The sequence below is a fragment of the Lygodium microphyllum genome, chromosome 9 (genome assembly GCF_053477565.2).
Source record: "Lygodium microphyllum isolate KBCC chromosome 9, Lygodium_microphyllum_v1.1.10, whole genome shotgun sequence".
NCBI lineage: Eukaryota > Viridiplantae > Streptophyta > Polypodiopsida > Schizaeales > Lygodiaceae > Lygodium > Lygodium microphyllum.
The window spans coordinates 85618156-85633070 of NC_141143.1; the positions used below are offsets into that span (position 1 = coordinate 85618156).

Consider the following 14915-nt stretch of genomic DNA (forward strand, 5'->3'; position numbering starts at 1 on the left):
TTGGGCAGCTCAGCAGCAGCATCGGGTAGCTCTAAGAAGTCATCAGCTCAGTAGCAACGTTAGGCAGTAGTACCAGGCAACGATCATCACTCAGCGACCATAAGCTTAGTAGCAATAACCGTCAACTCAACGAGCGTCAGGTAGTAGCGACCATCAGCTCAATGATCGTTAGGTAGCAGCGACCACCAGCTCAACGACCATTAGCTCAGTAGCAGCATGTAGCAGCTCTAAGTAGCAGCATTGGGCAATGATCGCCATCAGCTCAGTAACAACATTAGTAGCTCTAAGAAGTCAACAACTCAGTAGCTAGAAAGGGATCAGCTGAGAGGATAAGGCATCATCCTGAGAATTAGTATAAAGCTTCAAAAGGGCGACAGAAGCATGGCCAAGGCGAGGGCAACTTGGTGAGAGGCAAGGAGTTCAAAGCATGGGATAGCTTGTTGGCGAGAGGCGAGGTCACCTGAGGAAGACTTCTCGTATATGCTTGGCAGCTCAGCAGCAATATGGGGCAGCTCCAAGAAGTCGTTAGCTCCAAGAAGTCATTAGCTGGGGAGCTCTCAACAGAGCATGTAGGAAGGTGAGAGAGAGAGAGAGAGAGAGAGAGAGAGAGAGAGAGAGAGAGAGAGAGAGAGAGAGAGAGAGAGAGAGAGAGAGAGAGAGAGAGAGAGAGAGGTCGATGGGGGGGTAGAGGGGACCTAATCATGATTTAGCAACCTCTAGGAAATTTAAACCATTAAATCACTATCTTTATAGAGAGTGGGCAATTATGAGAGAAAGAGAAGGTGGGCAATTATAACAGAAAACATGTTTTTAAAAAAATTAAAGGAATGAAGCACCTAATATGCAAAGATGCTTACTTGTTGTAGCAACCTCGAGCAAAGTTATTGGCATCATTCTCCTTGCCATTGATTAGTTGCTCAATGTGAAGTATGTTCATGTGCACACTTCATCGATCGTAGCGGCCTCCACATCAACAAAGACAACCCATGGTACATGCTTTCTTTCCCGAAACATTGTTTAAAGAATTGTTAAATAAGGTTAAGAAAGTATCACAAACTTACAAGGCACTTACAAGTCACTTGCTAGATTTGAAAGAAGTTTAGCAAGCCCCTCGTTGTATGACTTTTACTCCAATTCTACACCTTTTCATCTCTTCTTCTTTTTCACTTTTCATGAATTCCTCATGGAGTCCTAATGCTACATGATAGTTTTTGTTTTATAAAACTTTTATATTCATCAACCTAGTCAACAACCCTAGGGATTACATAGACTACATCCCGCACTACATCCCACACATAGGACGTTCATCAAACACTTTCTATGATTTTGTAAATTTGCCACACTTAGCATACATATCCACTTGAGCATTTCTAAGCACAACATTTCCCTCCAACAACCCTAGCCTAGCAATCTCTTCATGAATTTCTTTGTCCTTGTCAATGGCTCTTATGTCAGCACACATGCTTTCAAGGCACTCAAGAAGGTGACTGCATTAGGAATGTGACCCTCTTGTCGTGGCTTGTCAAAACATTTTAGTACTTCCTTACATTGCCATGTTGTGCATTACCTATGATAAGTGAACTCCAAGAAACATCCCTAATAGGGAGCTACTCACTCTTCCTTTGCAAATGCACTACACTTGGCATACATATATTCACCACAAAATCGCCAGACACACACACTCTCTCCAACCACACTAGTCTATTTGTCTCATCATGAATTTCTTCACCCTTTACAATTGTTTTTACATCTCCACATGCTTTCAAGGCATAAGCAAAGGAAATTGTAGTGGGGTAGTGCCCCTCATATCATATCTTATTGAAACATTTCAATGCCTCCTTCCCTTGCCCATGCTGTGCATACCCTACCAAGCATAACATTTCAGCCTAGCCACCCCAATCTAATGATCCAGTCACAAATTTGTTCGCCTTGTCAAGTGCTCCTACATTGGCACATGCTTTTAAGGCACAAATAAAGGTGACTAAAGTGGGGGAGTATCCCTCATGTTGCATCTTATTGAAATATTTCAATGCTTCCTTGCCTTGCCCATGTTGTGCATACCTTGCAACAACTACTGCATTCCAAGTGACTACATCTTGGACATGAAGTTCATCCAACACTCCTTGTGTTTTTCCCAATGCAGCACAAGTGGCACACATGTTCACCAAAGCAGCATTACTAACGAGTACAACATATTTCTCTAACAACTTTGATATGACAATCTCATCACAAATTCATTCACCCTTATTGAGTGATTCTACACAAGTATAGGCTTTCAATGCACATGCAAAGGTAACTGAATGTGGAAAGTGGCCTTCGACAAAAGTTTGCGGGCTGGGATATAGGATTTTGGGTTGTGAATAGTTAATCCCCATTGACTCAATTTGGGAAGAACCTCCCTTCAAATATGGGGGGCATGGAAACCATCCCAGAACAAGTGTGAAGGTGTTTCACTCCTCCATAGACACATAGGCCATCTAAAATGCCTTTGTTATTTAATTTTTAACGTATAAAAAGAGCACCTAAAACGAGTTTCTAGTCAAATACTCTATCTTTGAGAGGAGCCCTAATGTTCCAAAGATGAACAAGTGCCTCACAAGTGCCCCCTCAATCTCAACATCTGACAATTCAATGCCCTAGATTCTACAAATGTGGCTAAAATCAAGTCTTCCACGCTTGTAATTGAGTCAATGAGTGGTTTCCTTACTTGTAGTTTGAAAAGACCATGTTTCGCACTTGTAATCAAGTCAATGGGCATAGCACCTAGGAGGTGACCATGGCTGGTTTGATAGTGAGTCGACAAAGACCCTTATAATTTTGGAGTTAAAGAGTCCAGTGGGTAGACACTGGTGAGGTGCGTTAAGACCCCCGAAGTTTTGAACTCATACTGCCACCCCTTGGGCAACCTATTGGTTTTTGGGGACTTGACGAGGACATTGAGTTCTTCAAGGGGGGTGTGTATGAGGGATGTGAGCTGCTCAAGCCCTTTACTCATCCACAGTGTCATGTTGTGTTGGAATGTATGCTGATAACGCCAACCGCTTGCTCGTGAACCTTGTGCCTCGTGCCTTTGGCGCCTTGTAAAAGCTTCTGTGCCTTTGTGCCATCGTGAAATACAACTTTGGGCCTTCAAGAGGGGCCCTCCGTTTTTAGCCCCCTCTCACTTGTTGTATCCTCGTGCCGTGTCATGATATGCTTCCACATGCTTATGAGCATGCCAAGTGGTGGGTGATACCCCATGAGGCAGTCTTCACGTGGTGGGTCTCCCTTACCCCCAGACGGATCCATGGTGGGTTCATCACAAGCATGGGCAAGTCACTATTTTTGAGGCGTGAGTGATTCATGGCAGGCGGGCCTTGTATTTTAGGGGAGCGAAGAGTAGACACATGGCCCCCTTTAAACCTTTTATTAAGAGGTTTGAGGGCATATACGTGCAGGCCACATGGCCCAGGCCCCAAACCTCTGTATATGAGAGAGAGAGAGAGAGAGAGAGAGAGGGCTTAGAGATGATAAGAGATTTATATTCGCGTTTTTCTTTTTAAAAAACCGCATATTTAAATGAATGTTGAGGCTCCATGTATACTCTCGTTACAATGCAAAACAGCCTCGAGAGAGCCATTTCATGCAAGTTCAGAACGAATGCATTTCAATGCTTCAAAATAGTCGACGTTTCACAACCACCATGAGGTCCTAGGTTGCCTCAGCCAAGAGATGGGATGCCTTTTGGGACGCCATGTCCTGGGAAGGTGTACTGTTTCATAGTAAAGCTTGGCTGAAGATCAAGTAATCTGCTGCGGCTCAACGCTTGTTTAGGTTTCTTGGACCATACAGGAGCCTAGAGTCACTTTGAATGAAAGCTTGGAGAAAGCGATTGAAAGCTACATGAAGGGAGACACTTTTGGTTAGGTTATTTCTTCCGTTACAGCGAATTGTTGCTGACAAGCTTTCTTCCAAGGATAGACTGATGAAGCATATTAATGTCTCTACTTTACGTCTTCTCTGCAGAAAGGAAGAAGAATCTGTTAGGCACGTATTTTGGAAGTGTAGAGAGGTTAGAACTTGTTGGAACAAGTTCACAGGTTTACTCAAGTATGGCGGACTGCATCACAACATGAATCGGGATGAGTGTTGAGTGGTGGCAAAGGAAACCTCAATGATGAATTTTACAACCTGTGGGCTATCCTCAGGGCTGTTATGCTTATAGCGACATGGAATTTCAAAAATGTATTTTTGTTTGGAAGGATGAGAAATACCAGAACTTCCCTCTCTGAGGCGGAGGGTTGAGGATCTTCAGGTTTTTCAGGTAAAAGGTCCAGTCCTTTTAAGGCTGTGAAGCTTCAGCTGACTACACTGTTTTGAAATGATGTGTGTATTTTGCGCCCAATACAATATTCCACATTATTAAAAAAGTTCAGAACAAATGAAAAGTGTCTATCCCAATGGGTTACTGAAATCAATTTTGGTAGGTTTTGTTGTTTGGAGTGTTAGTAATGGCTTTATGATGCACATTCCTGGAGGTTTATATTTCTTTTTAGTGGTTGCTTTGGGAGTTAGCAAAGCCAGTATTTTCATCTAGTTCTGTATGTGAGATTTGCAGCTGCCTGATCATCGAAGCTGAATTTGTGAGCATAAGAGCTGTGGTGGATGATTGATTAATTTGAGATGACAGTTTATGAAGGGATGCCAAGTATCTCAAATAGTTCATGTGTTGTATTGCGTAGAGAATAACAAGCATTAAGAATAACAGGTGCGCACAAGAAGCATTGCCATTTCGTTATCAGCAAAGTCCCAATAAGGGAAAATTCATATTTGCTAACATAAGCCTCTTACCTCAAGCCTTGTAACCCAAGCTAAATGGGGTAAATCTTTCGATGAAGATCCAACATGCCACCAATCCATTGTAATAGGCTATAGCATATGCCCCAATGGACAATGCTAACAAAGGGTACTGTATGGTGATAATTTCATGTTATGATGATCATCCTATACAGTCACAGGAGTTTTCAAGGACTCTAGGATCTTGCCATCCAGCTCAAATTTGATGTCCTTTTTATCTCTTCCAATGGCAACGTACTCCTCAAAGCGTTCCTTGAGATCCTCTGGAAGGTTAGTTGTACTCTTCCAACCCAGTTTCTCCTTTGCTGCCCTGGGCTCAGCATAGAAATGCTGAAAAAACCACAAGTTCACTGTCATTTCAACTGCTGTGGAAATAGATTCATATTTTGTGGTTTTGCGACGAGTCTTTGATTTTGGTGGTATTGATGGTGTAAGTTTTGCAAGTGAATTTGAAGAGAAGTTATTTATCTATATCAACTGAATGGCCCATCTAATTTAGTTACAACATCATGATATGAAACATGCGCTAGGCTACTTATGCAGTCTCCAAGTTGTCCGCTTTTTTCTTCAGCACTCCAGCATTATATTTTGAACATCAATTCACACATGCAGTTATCATGTCTTATGCTGCTTATTGCACAAGCAACAGAAAGAAATGCAACAGTTATTGTCAATGTAACATCCATGTATGCTTTGAAGGCCTACTTGCATTGAAAGCCATGAAGCATCTTAGCGAACAAAAGCAGGACAAAATGTCTTACCATGTTGCGGAATGGGAAGGCTTTCTTGGCATCTACACCAGCAGCTTTTGGATCATAGTAGACTATTTTTACTTCCTTTCCAGCTGCCGCTGCACAAAGCTTTACTAGTCCATTGAAGGTCACTGCCCGATCGCTCACACAATTGAAAGTAATGCCATTCGCAGCATCAGGCTTCTCTATGGCTAATGTGATCATGCTTGAAAGGTCTCTGACATGTGAAATATTTGTAACTTGCAATCCTGGAGTTGGAAGTGGAACAGGTCTTCCCCTCACAATACCTGTAGGCATTATAGTAGATTTTTTGAGGATATCAAAACTGAAAAGAAATGATCAAGTGTTGGGCAGCAGATAGAAGATCAAAAAGTTGAACTTACGGTCAAAGAACCATTCTTCACAGTCTTTATTGTTTCCTGATCCTATCATGTATTGTGGGCGGAAAGAAGCCCAGCTAGAAAAGGACAGACCTGAAATGTATTCCTCCACTCCTACATGTCCTGCATCTGCTTTAACTGCCTCCTGTAAAATGAAGACATGTCATCTTGCTTGGCTTCTTTTACATTGTTGCCTCAAGTCAATCTGTGTTGACAGCCTTGTTGGCACAGAATGAGTACATTTAGCTGTTTTGAACTTGCTACAGGTTGAATGAGATATGCCTATTCTCAATTAAGAGCAACAAAAGGCTGCCTACAGCTTATCCGCCCATAAACTTTTGTGATGTAATATTATGGATGGAGTTAGCATAGCAAATTACGTCCAGAGTGCTAACATGTGGGATGCTTACATGTGAACTCAGTGAAGGCATCATTTGAGATAGAGAAGACACTATTATGAGGTCAAGCTGAGCCCCAAACCTTCTTGCAGTGAAGTGATGCAAGAGATACTTGGACATTTCTGTGCCATCCTGAACACAATATGAAAACATAGCACTCTACTTCAATGTTCCTGCAGAATGAAGGACATTGGTTACTTTAATTTGGTGTTGAGAGGCAGAGGGTCCCTAGCACATATTGCAAGATGCATGCGAACTATGCCTACCCTAATGCATGGCCTATAATCACCCTTAATGGCCTTGCCTAAGCTCTGCACCACTTGAGCCCCCAAAGCTCTGCACCATGAACACTGTATTGGAACTTTTACAACCTACACTGACATCTGAAAAATATTGAGCATACTACGTACAAAGCAGATTGATTTGTTCAGCAGCTGTCCAGGTATCAAGCATGGGCAACATGGTGAGGTGTGATTATGGGTAGTTGGCAATGGGCAGCCAGCACGATGGTCACCCAGTAGGGAAAACCAGTTGGAACCAGAAGGCAAGCCCGAAGAGGATTCCAACCTGTGATGGGATCAATAGGCAGCTTTGGAACAAGTAAAATTCTCCTTTCTGCTCACTGCCAGAATATATAATCTCAACCTACCCCTTGCCTCTCTTCTCACAGCAAATTTTACAGAACTGGAGATGTATAGAGTAAGCTGTGAAGACACTAGTTTCTGAAATTTGGAGGACTTCAGTATATTCCATTCTAATCTACTGCCATGAACATACTCAACAAAAAGTTGTTCAAAGTAGTTGATAGTCAAGATGAGTGTCCCCTCAAAGGCCTTAGGGTGGATACCATAGCCACATGGAATGGGGAACAATGTCATCTACACAATACTTTGTCAACTAGTCAAAACACGAACAGAAAACATAGAAGAAGGATATGTGCACAACGAGGTTAATGAGAAGGCACATAAAACAAGGCTTACAATGTTGGAATTTTGTGCAACCACACATGATCAAGAGCTGGAGGACATAGCTATGGTGGATGATACCTTAAAGTGCTCATGGTTGTGTGTGAGAGAGAATGTGTGTGGAGATGAAAAAAAGAGCATGATAGACAAAATAGCTACAAAGTAGAATTGCATTCATGTTGATAGAAAAAGAGTTATTTGTTACAATGAGAGTGAACCTCTTATATACGCTTCGGGTAGTTGCTTGATTGCATCATTAGTGATGTCATAATTACATGGGTCCAACTACTTCTCTCAAGTGGGTCTAAATACATCTTCCCTTTTTCTAGCAAACAAAGGAGGATTCACATGAGCTTGTTAGAGAGATATATTTCAACATACAAACACAAAGGCAATAACACAAAACACGAAGGCCAAAAAGACAAAACTTGACAGAGAACATGCCAAGTGGAGAATGGGTCAACATGTTGAATATCAAATGTAGGCAATGATGGCATTGTTGTCCGGCTAACACAACCAACATCAACATGTCTAACACATGTTAGCCACATTAGACACAAGCCAATGCACCAATATGTGGGCATCAACATGAGTCCCACCACAAAACACCAATGCAAACATGGTGCCAAACCAATTAGGCACCACATGAAGTTAAGCACCATTCAATGCAAGCAATAGTTGTTTGTGAGTAATGCAAGCAACACTCCCTTTGCCACTAATGGCCAATGTTAATGACACCAACAGTTGTAGCCAACCATGCACCACGTTCAATTAAAAATATGGATGATAATACCATATGAGAATGCCCAAAAGAGAGAAAAACAGGATCAAGAAGATGAACATAAAAAGAAAGACAAGAATGCAAAATCACTAGGAGTCTTTTGGCAGGTCCAAGACATTATATGAGTTGTGCTAGACATGAGTGAGTCATCGCCTTTGTAGATCCTGATAGTGTTAGATAATCATTTCCTGGACAATTGGTGGACAGCAGAGTACAACAAGCTCCACGTCAGCGCAGAGGACACGTTAGCAGTACGGTGTCGTAGCGCGTAGGGTTGAAGGTCACCATAGGGGTTTGGCAAGAGAAGAATGTATGGGGGTTCGAGAGCTTTGACTTCGAAGATGGTAGAGATAAGAGAAGGGTTGAAGGTTTCAAGCCAAGTTCTGGAAGATAAGAGATAACAGGGTGTAGGTAGATTCAAGGAGAGGAGTAGACGGAAGAGAAGGGGTTCGAAGATGTAGAAGAATATTCCCAAAAAGAATTATAAAAAAATAAAAGAATACTAACAGAGATGAAGCCTATCAGTTTCTTTCAACATTATGAGAAAATATAACTCTAATAGTAAAAAACGTGTACAAAATAATACATTCCTCTATGTTGCTCACATTATCAATCTAATGCTTCCAATGGCTCCGAAAGGGGGGTTAAATATCAGGACACTTGGCAAGAATCCTACGAGATCACTCCTTTATCTCCCACTTTCGGAGTGCTGTTCACTGTCTGAAAACAGCGATTGCGTGTCGCGCAATTTCGCTAATCTCTTTTTTTTACACAAAATCCTCTCAAATTGGCTGAAAGCTATATGCTTTCTTTTACATGTCCTCCTAATCTAGAAGTTATCTATAGTTTTATGGATTTTTACAAGAGATAATATCTAGAATATCAAAAATTGACTAAAAACTTGTCCAAAAAAATCTAATATTTTGAACCATGGACACTAATACTAATACCTAAAGTGGCATTGGCTCTCTAAATCTAAAAGGAAGCCATACTCTAGATTTTTTTACACGGTGTGCGCGTAGCGGCACGACATCCACCCCCTCCTAACCTGCACATCCTCTGGCATGTGCCAAAGTCTTACGGATTTGCAGTGTTAGAAGAAGTATCTTCTGCCATGTCAATGTTTTCTTGAATTGCCCTTGGCCGAAGTCGATGTCGCTTATCAAATCTTCTTTTGTTCTTTAATCTTACTGTCTTTAGCTTCTCAATAGCTGCTTGAACATCTTCATGCCTTCTTTCTAGCTGCCATATGCGCAAAGCTAGCAACTATTCTCTATTGATGCCTTCCTCCCAAGGTAGAAGACTCCATGTGAGAATAGATGTCTCAATTGGCATAATTGGTTGTTGTCCATGCATAAGTTCAGATGGCATATAGCCAGTCACTGAACTGTGAGTAGTCCAGTCAGCCCATAATGCAAAATGTAGCATTTTAGGCCATTCTTTGATCTTTCCTTTACAAGACTTTGCTAGAGCTTTGATAATAGGTTGATGACCTCTCTCACTCTTTCCATTGCCTTCAAGGTTGTAGGATGATGTTAATGCCAACTTAATACCCAATTGAGCAAAGAAGTTGCGTGCCTCATTAGCATCCAACTCTCCTCTATCTGCAGTTACTTTACCCACACAACCATATCTACAAAACACTTCTTCAAGCAAAAAATGAAAAACAGCATGAGTGGATTTGGTTGTTAAGGCTTTGCCTTCAACTTGATTGGTTAGATCTTCTTTTGCAAGCACTAAATACCGCGTATTCCATATTCCTATAGGCATGGTTATAAGATCAATAACCCATTTATAATGTATAGACAAAGGATAAGTTGGTTGTAACCAATTTCGATGCTTGGCCATAGAATACATTTGACACACATAACAAGTTTCAGCAAAATGTGCTATGTTCCGATACATGTTATGCCACCAATATTTTTCTTTGACTTTACTAAAGGTTTCCCATATGCCTCTATGGCCAGCCCACAGGCTTTCGTGCAATATTTTGTTACCTAAAACTCGGACAAGCGCTCGTTTCTTTTTCTTTGCGTGCTTCCATAGATGTCATTCTTTAAGAAAAAAGCCATAAGCTTTCCTATAGATTCTTCAGCTTTATCTTCTTCCATCAGCTCTTCTTCATTGGCATATCTTGCATGTGATAGCATGTCAGTAACTGGATTCGCCTTTCCTGCAATATGTTTTAATTCGGGGTTGAGAAACTTAATATATGCAATCCATCTTAGCATAGCAATGTCGGGTGTAGAGCAGTTGGCAATCATGCCCAAGAGTGGAAGACAATCGGTTTCTACCATTACGGAAGCACCTATAAAGTATTCACAATCACACTTTAATGCTGTTACAACTCCTCACAATTTCCTTTTTACTTGTGCATACTTTCTTTGACGTTCATTGAGAACTTTTGCTCCAAAACGAATTGTATACTTGTTACCTTTAAGATCCTCTTGGCCAATAGTCCATCCTATTCCAATGGGACTTGTATCCACAGTAAGGATGATGGGTTGACCATTTGAATAGTTAGGCCTTTTGAGAGTGGGGGTTGAAATTAATAGCTTCTTTAATTTACGCATAGTAAGAGTATGCTCTTTATTCCAAGAGAATCTTTGGCATTTTCTTAATAATTGATAAAGATTTTCAGCTACATGAGAAAAATGTGGTATCTAGATGAGATAGAATACACATGCGTCAAGAAATCTTCTCACCTCTGAAACATTTGTGTATTTTTCTTGCATTCTACTGATGGCATCTATCTTGATTGGAGAAGGTTTGCGTCCATAGGGGCCACATAGATGACCGACCACTAGGACTTCTTCTACTCCAAAAATCCACTTAGCTCCAGAAAGGGTAAGATGTAACTCTTCTAGCCTTGTCAAAATCTTGTCATAATCATGAATATGGTTAACTACAAATATCCTGCAACTATCTTTGTCAAGCTCCTCATTCTTTTCATTGACTTCACATCCCTTGATAGGTACATCATCAAGAAATGGAAGAGTAAGTTGTGAAATAAAGTCCCTTAAGACTTTGTGTATGGCATTCATCATATGGGCTATGGAGTTTGTTGCACCTTGTGGTAGAGTGCACATGCGGACCAATCCAAGAGGTGTCTTCATTGTGGTAATGTCTCAGCTTTCTAATGAAAGCTAAAATTGGTCATATCCTGAATATAGGTCGCCCATAGAATAAATTGCTCTACCTGCAAAAGCTTTAACAAACTCATCAACAATTGGACCTGAACCAACATTTTGGATTGTGACACGATTGACAGGCTGTAGATCTTGAATGAATCGTAAAGATCCATTTTTCTTAGGCACAGTAAACCATCGGTTTGAGTAAGGTGCTGAAGAAGGTTCTAAAATCTTCATTCTGATATTCTCATTTAGAAGTTCCAATAATTTGGGCAGATGCGTCCTTGAAATGAGAATGAGCTTGAGGTTCCAAGGCACATGTGGGACCGTAAAAATGACCATACGAGCCACAATATTTGGATCCACACAGCCTATTTCACGTGGTTGAAATGCAAAAACTTTTTCATGTTTCATTAGCATTTGCATAAAAGAGTGTTTTTCAGCCGACGAAAGGAAATAATTTTCACTTATTTTGAACTTTTTTATGCTTTCAGATGTGAACTTGTGACCAATGTTGGAAGAATCACGAAGACTTGGTTGATTTACTGCCCTATCAACGAGCCCTTTACGTTCAAGAGGCAGTGGGACTGCCACAGGTTTGACTTTCTTATCCACTGTCTTGTATTTTGTCTCCACTTGTGCTTCAGCCTTGTTGAGTAAATCATTGTCTTCCTCTTCAACAAATTCTTGAATTGTTTGATAAAAATCCAATGTATATATTTCTATGGACTGATTTTCTGCCTGATTTTTTGCATGAGCAACTGCATATATTTCAGCCAATGTGTCAGTAGTAATCAGTAAAAAAAAAATGTTCGAAATATCTTCATTTTCAGCTATCATGTCATAAGTTTTCAGCTCCCTTTTTACATGACATAAATATTTTCTTTTAGCCTTAGTCATGGCCGGAAGAGACTTGTAACAGCCCATACTATTGGCTGTACATACATATAAATTTGCTAGAGAGACACTTTCCGTTGGATGAGGAGGTTCAATCTTTTTACATGACGCACTATCATAGCCTCCCTTTATAGTAGTGTAGCCCGAAAACCCTTGAATTCTCAGGCATTAGGAGGCACAGGATAATCACGCAGTCGATCTCTGTTTCGATGATGGTTAACACACTCAGTAAGAAATTGGACAGCTCGTTCATTATCCTTGCTTCGGATTCGAGCATAGGAAGAACCATCATTAAGAGTTTTTGTTTCCAAGCGGGCTTCAGAAATGTAAGGTTGCCCAAGAATGATAGGGTAACTACAAGAGTCTTGAACAAAAGAGTGAAAATTATCTTTTATGTCTCCAATAGTTACTTGCACATTAGGACATGCGGCATATAACTCTCCAGAAGAGTTGTTTGCAGCTCTCATTTGCCAACCTGGATCAACATCTATGGGCCATTTGCCACTTTCATAAAGACTCCTTGCCATGACGTTTATCTCTGAGCCATGGTCTAAGAGTGCAATACATGGTGTTTCTTTTTCTCCAATTTTGACAACTGTCTCCGTTGTTGCTCTTGCCCAATGTGTACAGGAGTAGTGACTATTTGGAATGAACCGAGCCTCTTCTTCCTCATGCATGTGCTGTAGACGGCATTCTTTTTGAGAGGTGGGCTGTCCAACTGGTTTTGACCAGCCGACCATTACATTTTCTGCTTTCACTTCTTTAATTTTTGCATTCATGTTTTCTTTATCTTCAGCTTCAATTGTTGCAATTAATTTTTTAACTGCTTCAAGTTGAATTCCTTGTGAAGTCAGCTTCTCTTCATCCTGCACAAAAACTCGAAGAACTTGCAAAAAAGCATGCACTGTTTTTTCATCACCAACATATTGTCTTTTCTTTTTGATTACATTAATAATTACATAATGGAATTCACGTTTAGCAATTCCAAGAATTTCGTCTAAGGTGAATTCAATTTTGCTTCCTAGAATTCGTTCTTCTAGGACTCGTTTGAGATCGGTTGTAGATTCTATCTCAGACTGCAATTTGTAGCTTGGCTGCTTGCCTTTTTTCTTTTCTTCGGCCTTCTTTGTTTGTGGCGCATCTTCCATCTCTTGATCTGGGGTTATATTTTCAGCAAGCTTTGGTTGTTTAGGTGTTCTTCTAGTTACCCGTTTTGGAGGGCCAGAAGAGGAAGGCCCTGGTTCATTTTCTCTTCTTCTCTTTTCTCCAATCAAGACTTCTTTATGATTGACATCAGCCAAATGTGCAAAGGCAGAAAAAGAATCTACCGGTTCTTTCCAACCAGTTATTCCTTGAATATACTGAATGGCGTTAGCCAAATCTTCTTTGGCTGCTTTACCATGTTTCATTTGATCTAGTGCTTGCATCCATACTTTAGATTGCACATTAGCTTTACATGCTTTCAAACTTGATTTAATTGGCTCAATTTGCAACCCATAGGTAGCTGTATCAATTGCTGCATAGGCATTCTTTACAGCTAAATCTTTTAATCTTTTCTTCATTCTACCATTGCCAAAATTTGGCTCCAGTGAAAGACCAGTTTCAGCCGCATGAATTTTTCCGTCTTTCCAAAAGATGAGCTTTTGTGCTTTAGCCTCACGGAAGGCAGAACACTCCCTCTTGTCATGTTGTTGACTGTCACACCAAATACAGCGCCTCTTAAAGCCTTCTCTCATGGATCTTTGAGTTGATGCTCGTCCTCGCTTTTCGACTTTGATATCCAGCTTCTCTACTTTGGAACTAATTTCTGTAAGATTCAGATGAAGGTCACACATGCTTTTAATGAGTTCATCTATTACATCATTTTTAGAAGGAACAGAAGAAGAAAGAGTTGGTTGATTAGTCAAAAGAATAGGGGATTTTGAAGTTGGAACAAGCTCCATCAATGGAGTTGTTGAAGTTGAAGTAGATCCCAATCTTAGTCGCATCCGCTCTCTTCAAGCAATCATGTTGACTGCATCAATAACATCTGTCCATGCAGTCTTAATTCTTGATTCGGAGATAGCATCTTCTAGGTGACCGCAAGCTTCTCTTGCAGAATGGGATCTGCAGCCTTAAGGAATAATTCAATCTTTTGACCTTCCATACTTTGTTGGTCTTCAGCATCAAGTTGTCCAAATTTACTTTCAAACTCATGGTATAGAGCTGTTGCAGCTAAACCTTTGTTGGGTTTTTCAACCCATTCAGTGAAACTTTTCTTTGTCATTAGGCCAGAGTCTTCTAAGAAGAATTATTTGCATAGGGCTTTTTTGAATGCAGCCCAATCTGTATCTTATTGAAAAAGACCATGGATTTTTTCTTGAAGACCATGCTTGGCAAGTCTGGCAAAATAACGGCTCCATGCATGTTGTGGTACACCAAAGAAGAGCATTTTTTCAATGTATGAGCGAATAAAAACAAAGACATTTTGGCCGTTAAATTGTTTTAATTCATGCCCAACTTCCTCTAGGGCCTTGATAGCTGTGGAATTAATCTTCTCTTCGTCTTGCCTTTGTTGTTATTGTTGTAACATTTGGATTTGTTGTTGCTGAGTTTGTTGCAGTATGCGCACCAATTGTTATAGAGTATCTCCTGAAGAATCCCCCATCTTGGAGTTCTCTTACACCGACCTTTACGTCGGGTTTACCAATGTCGCAGCGCGTAGGGTTGAAGGTCACCGTAGGGGTTTAGCAAGAGAAGAACATATGGGGGTTCAAGAGCTTTGACTTCGAAGAT

The 14915-nt window shown here is 40.6% G+C and overlaps 1 protein-coding gene and 1 long non-coding RNA gene across 4 annotated transcripts in view; one reads left to right on the top strand and one right to left on the bottom strand.

The window, feature by feature from the left end:
• The first annotated feature begins 3583 nt into the window (after positions 1-3583).
• The window catches only part of LOC148031256 (uncharacterized), a 33742-nt gene continuing 22410 nt past the window's right edge, over positions 3584-14915 (top strand). For both annotated transcript variants that reach the window (XR_015691865.1, XR_015691864.1), the window contains exons 1-2: positions 3584-4303; positions 11738-11839. This is a non-coding gene — a long non-coding RNA (uncharacterized LOC148031256). The remainder of the gene's footprint in view (positions 4304-11737; positions 11840-14915) is intronic.
• CSP41A (chloroplast stem-loop binding protein of 41 kDa) overlaps positions 4735-14915 on the bottom strand; it is a 37232-nt gene continuing 27051 nt past the window's right edge. Inside the window, exons 4-6 of one of the 2 annotated variants that reach the window (XM_087684769.1) lie at positions 6062-6113; positions 5598-5875; positions 4735-5166 (exon numbers count right to left, since the gene is read on the bottom strand). In XM_087684769.1, the coding sequence (XP_087540895.1) occupies positions 4984-5166; positions 5598-5875; positions 6062-6113 (513 nt within the window). In that variant the 3' untranslated portion in view covers positions 4735-4983. Of the gene's footprint in view, positions 5167-5597; positions 5876-5971; positions 6114-14915 lie in introns of both variants that reach the window. The other variant, XM_087684767.1, reaches the window with a different exon arrangement.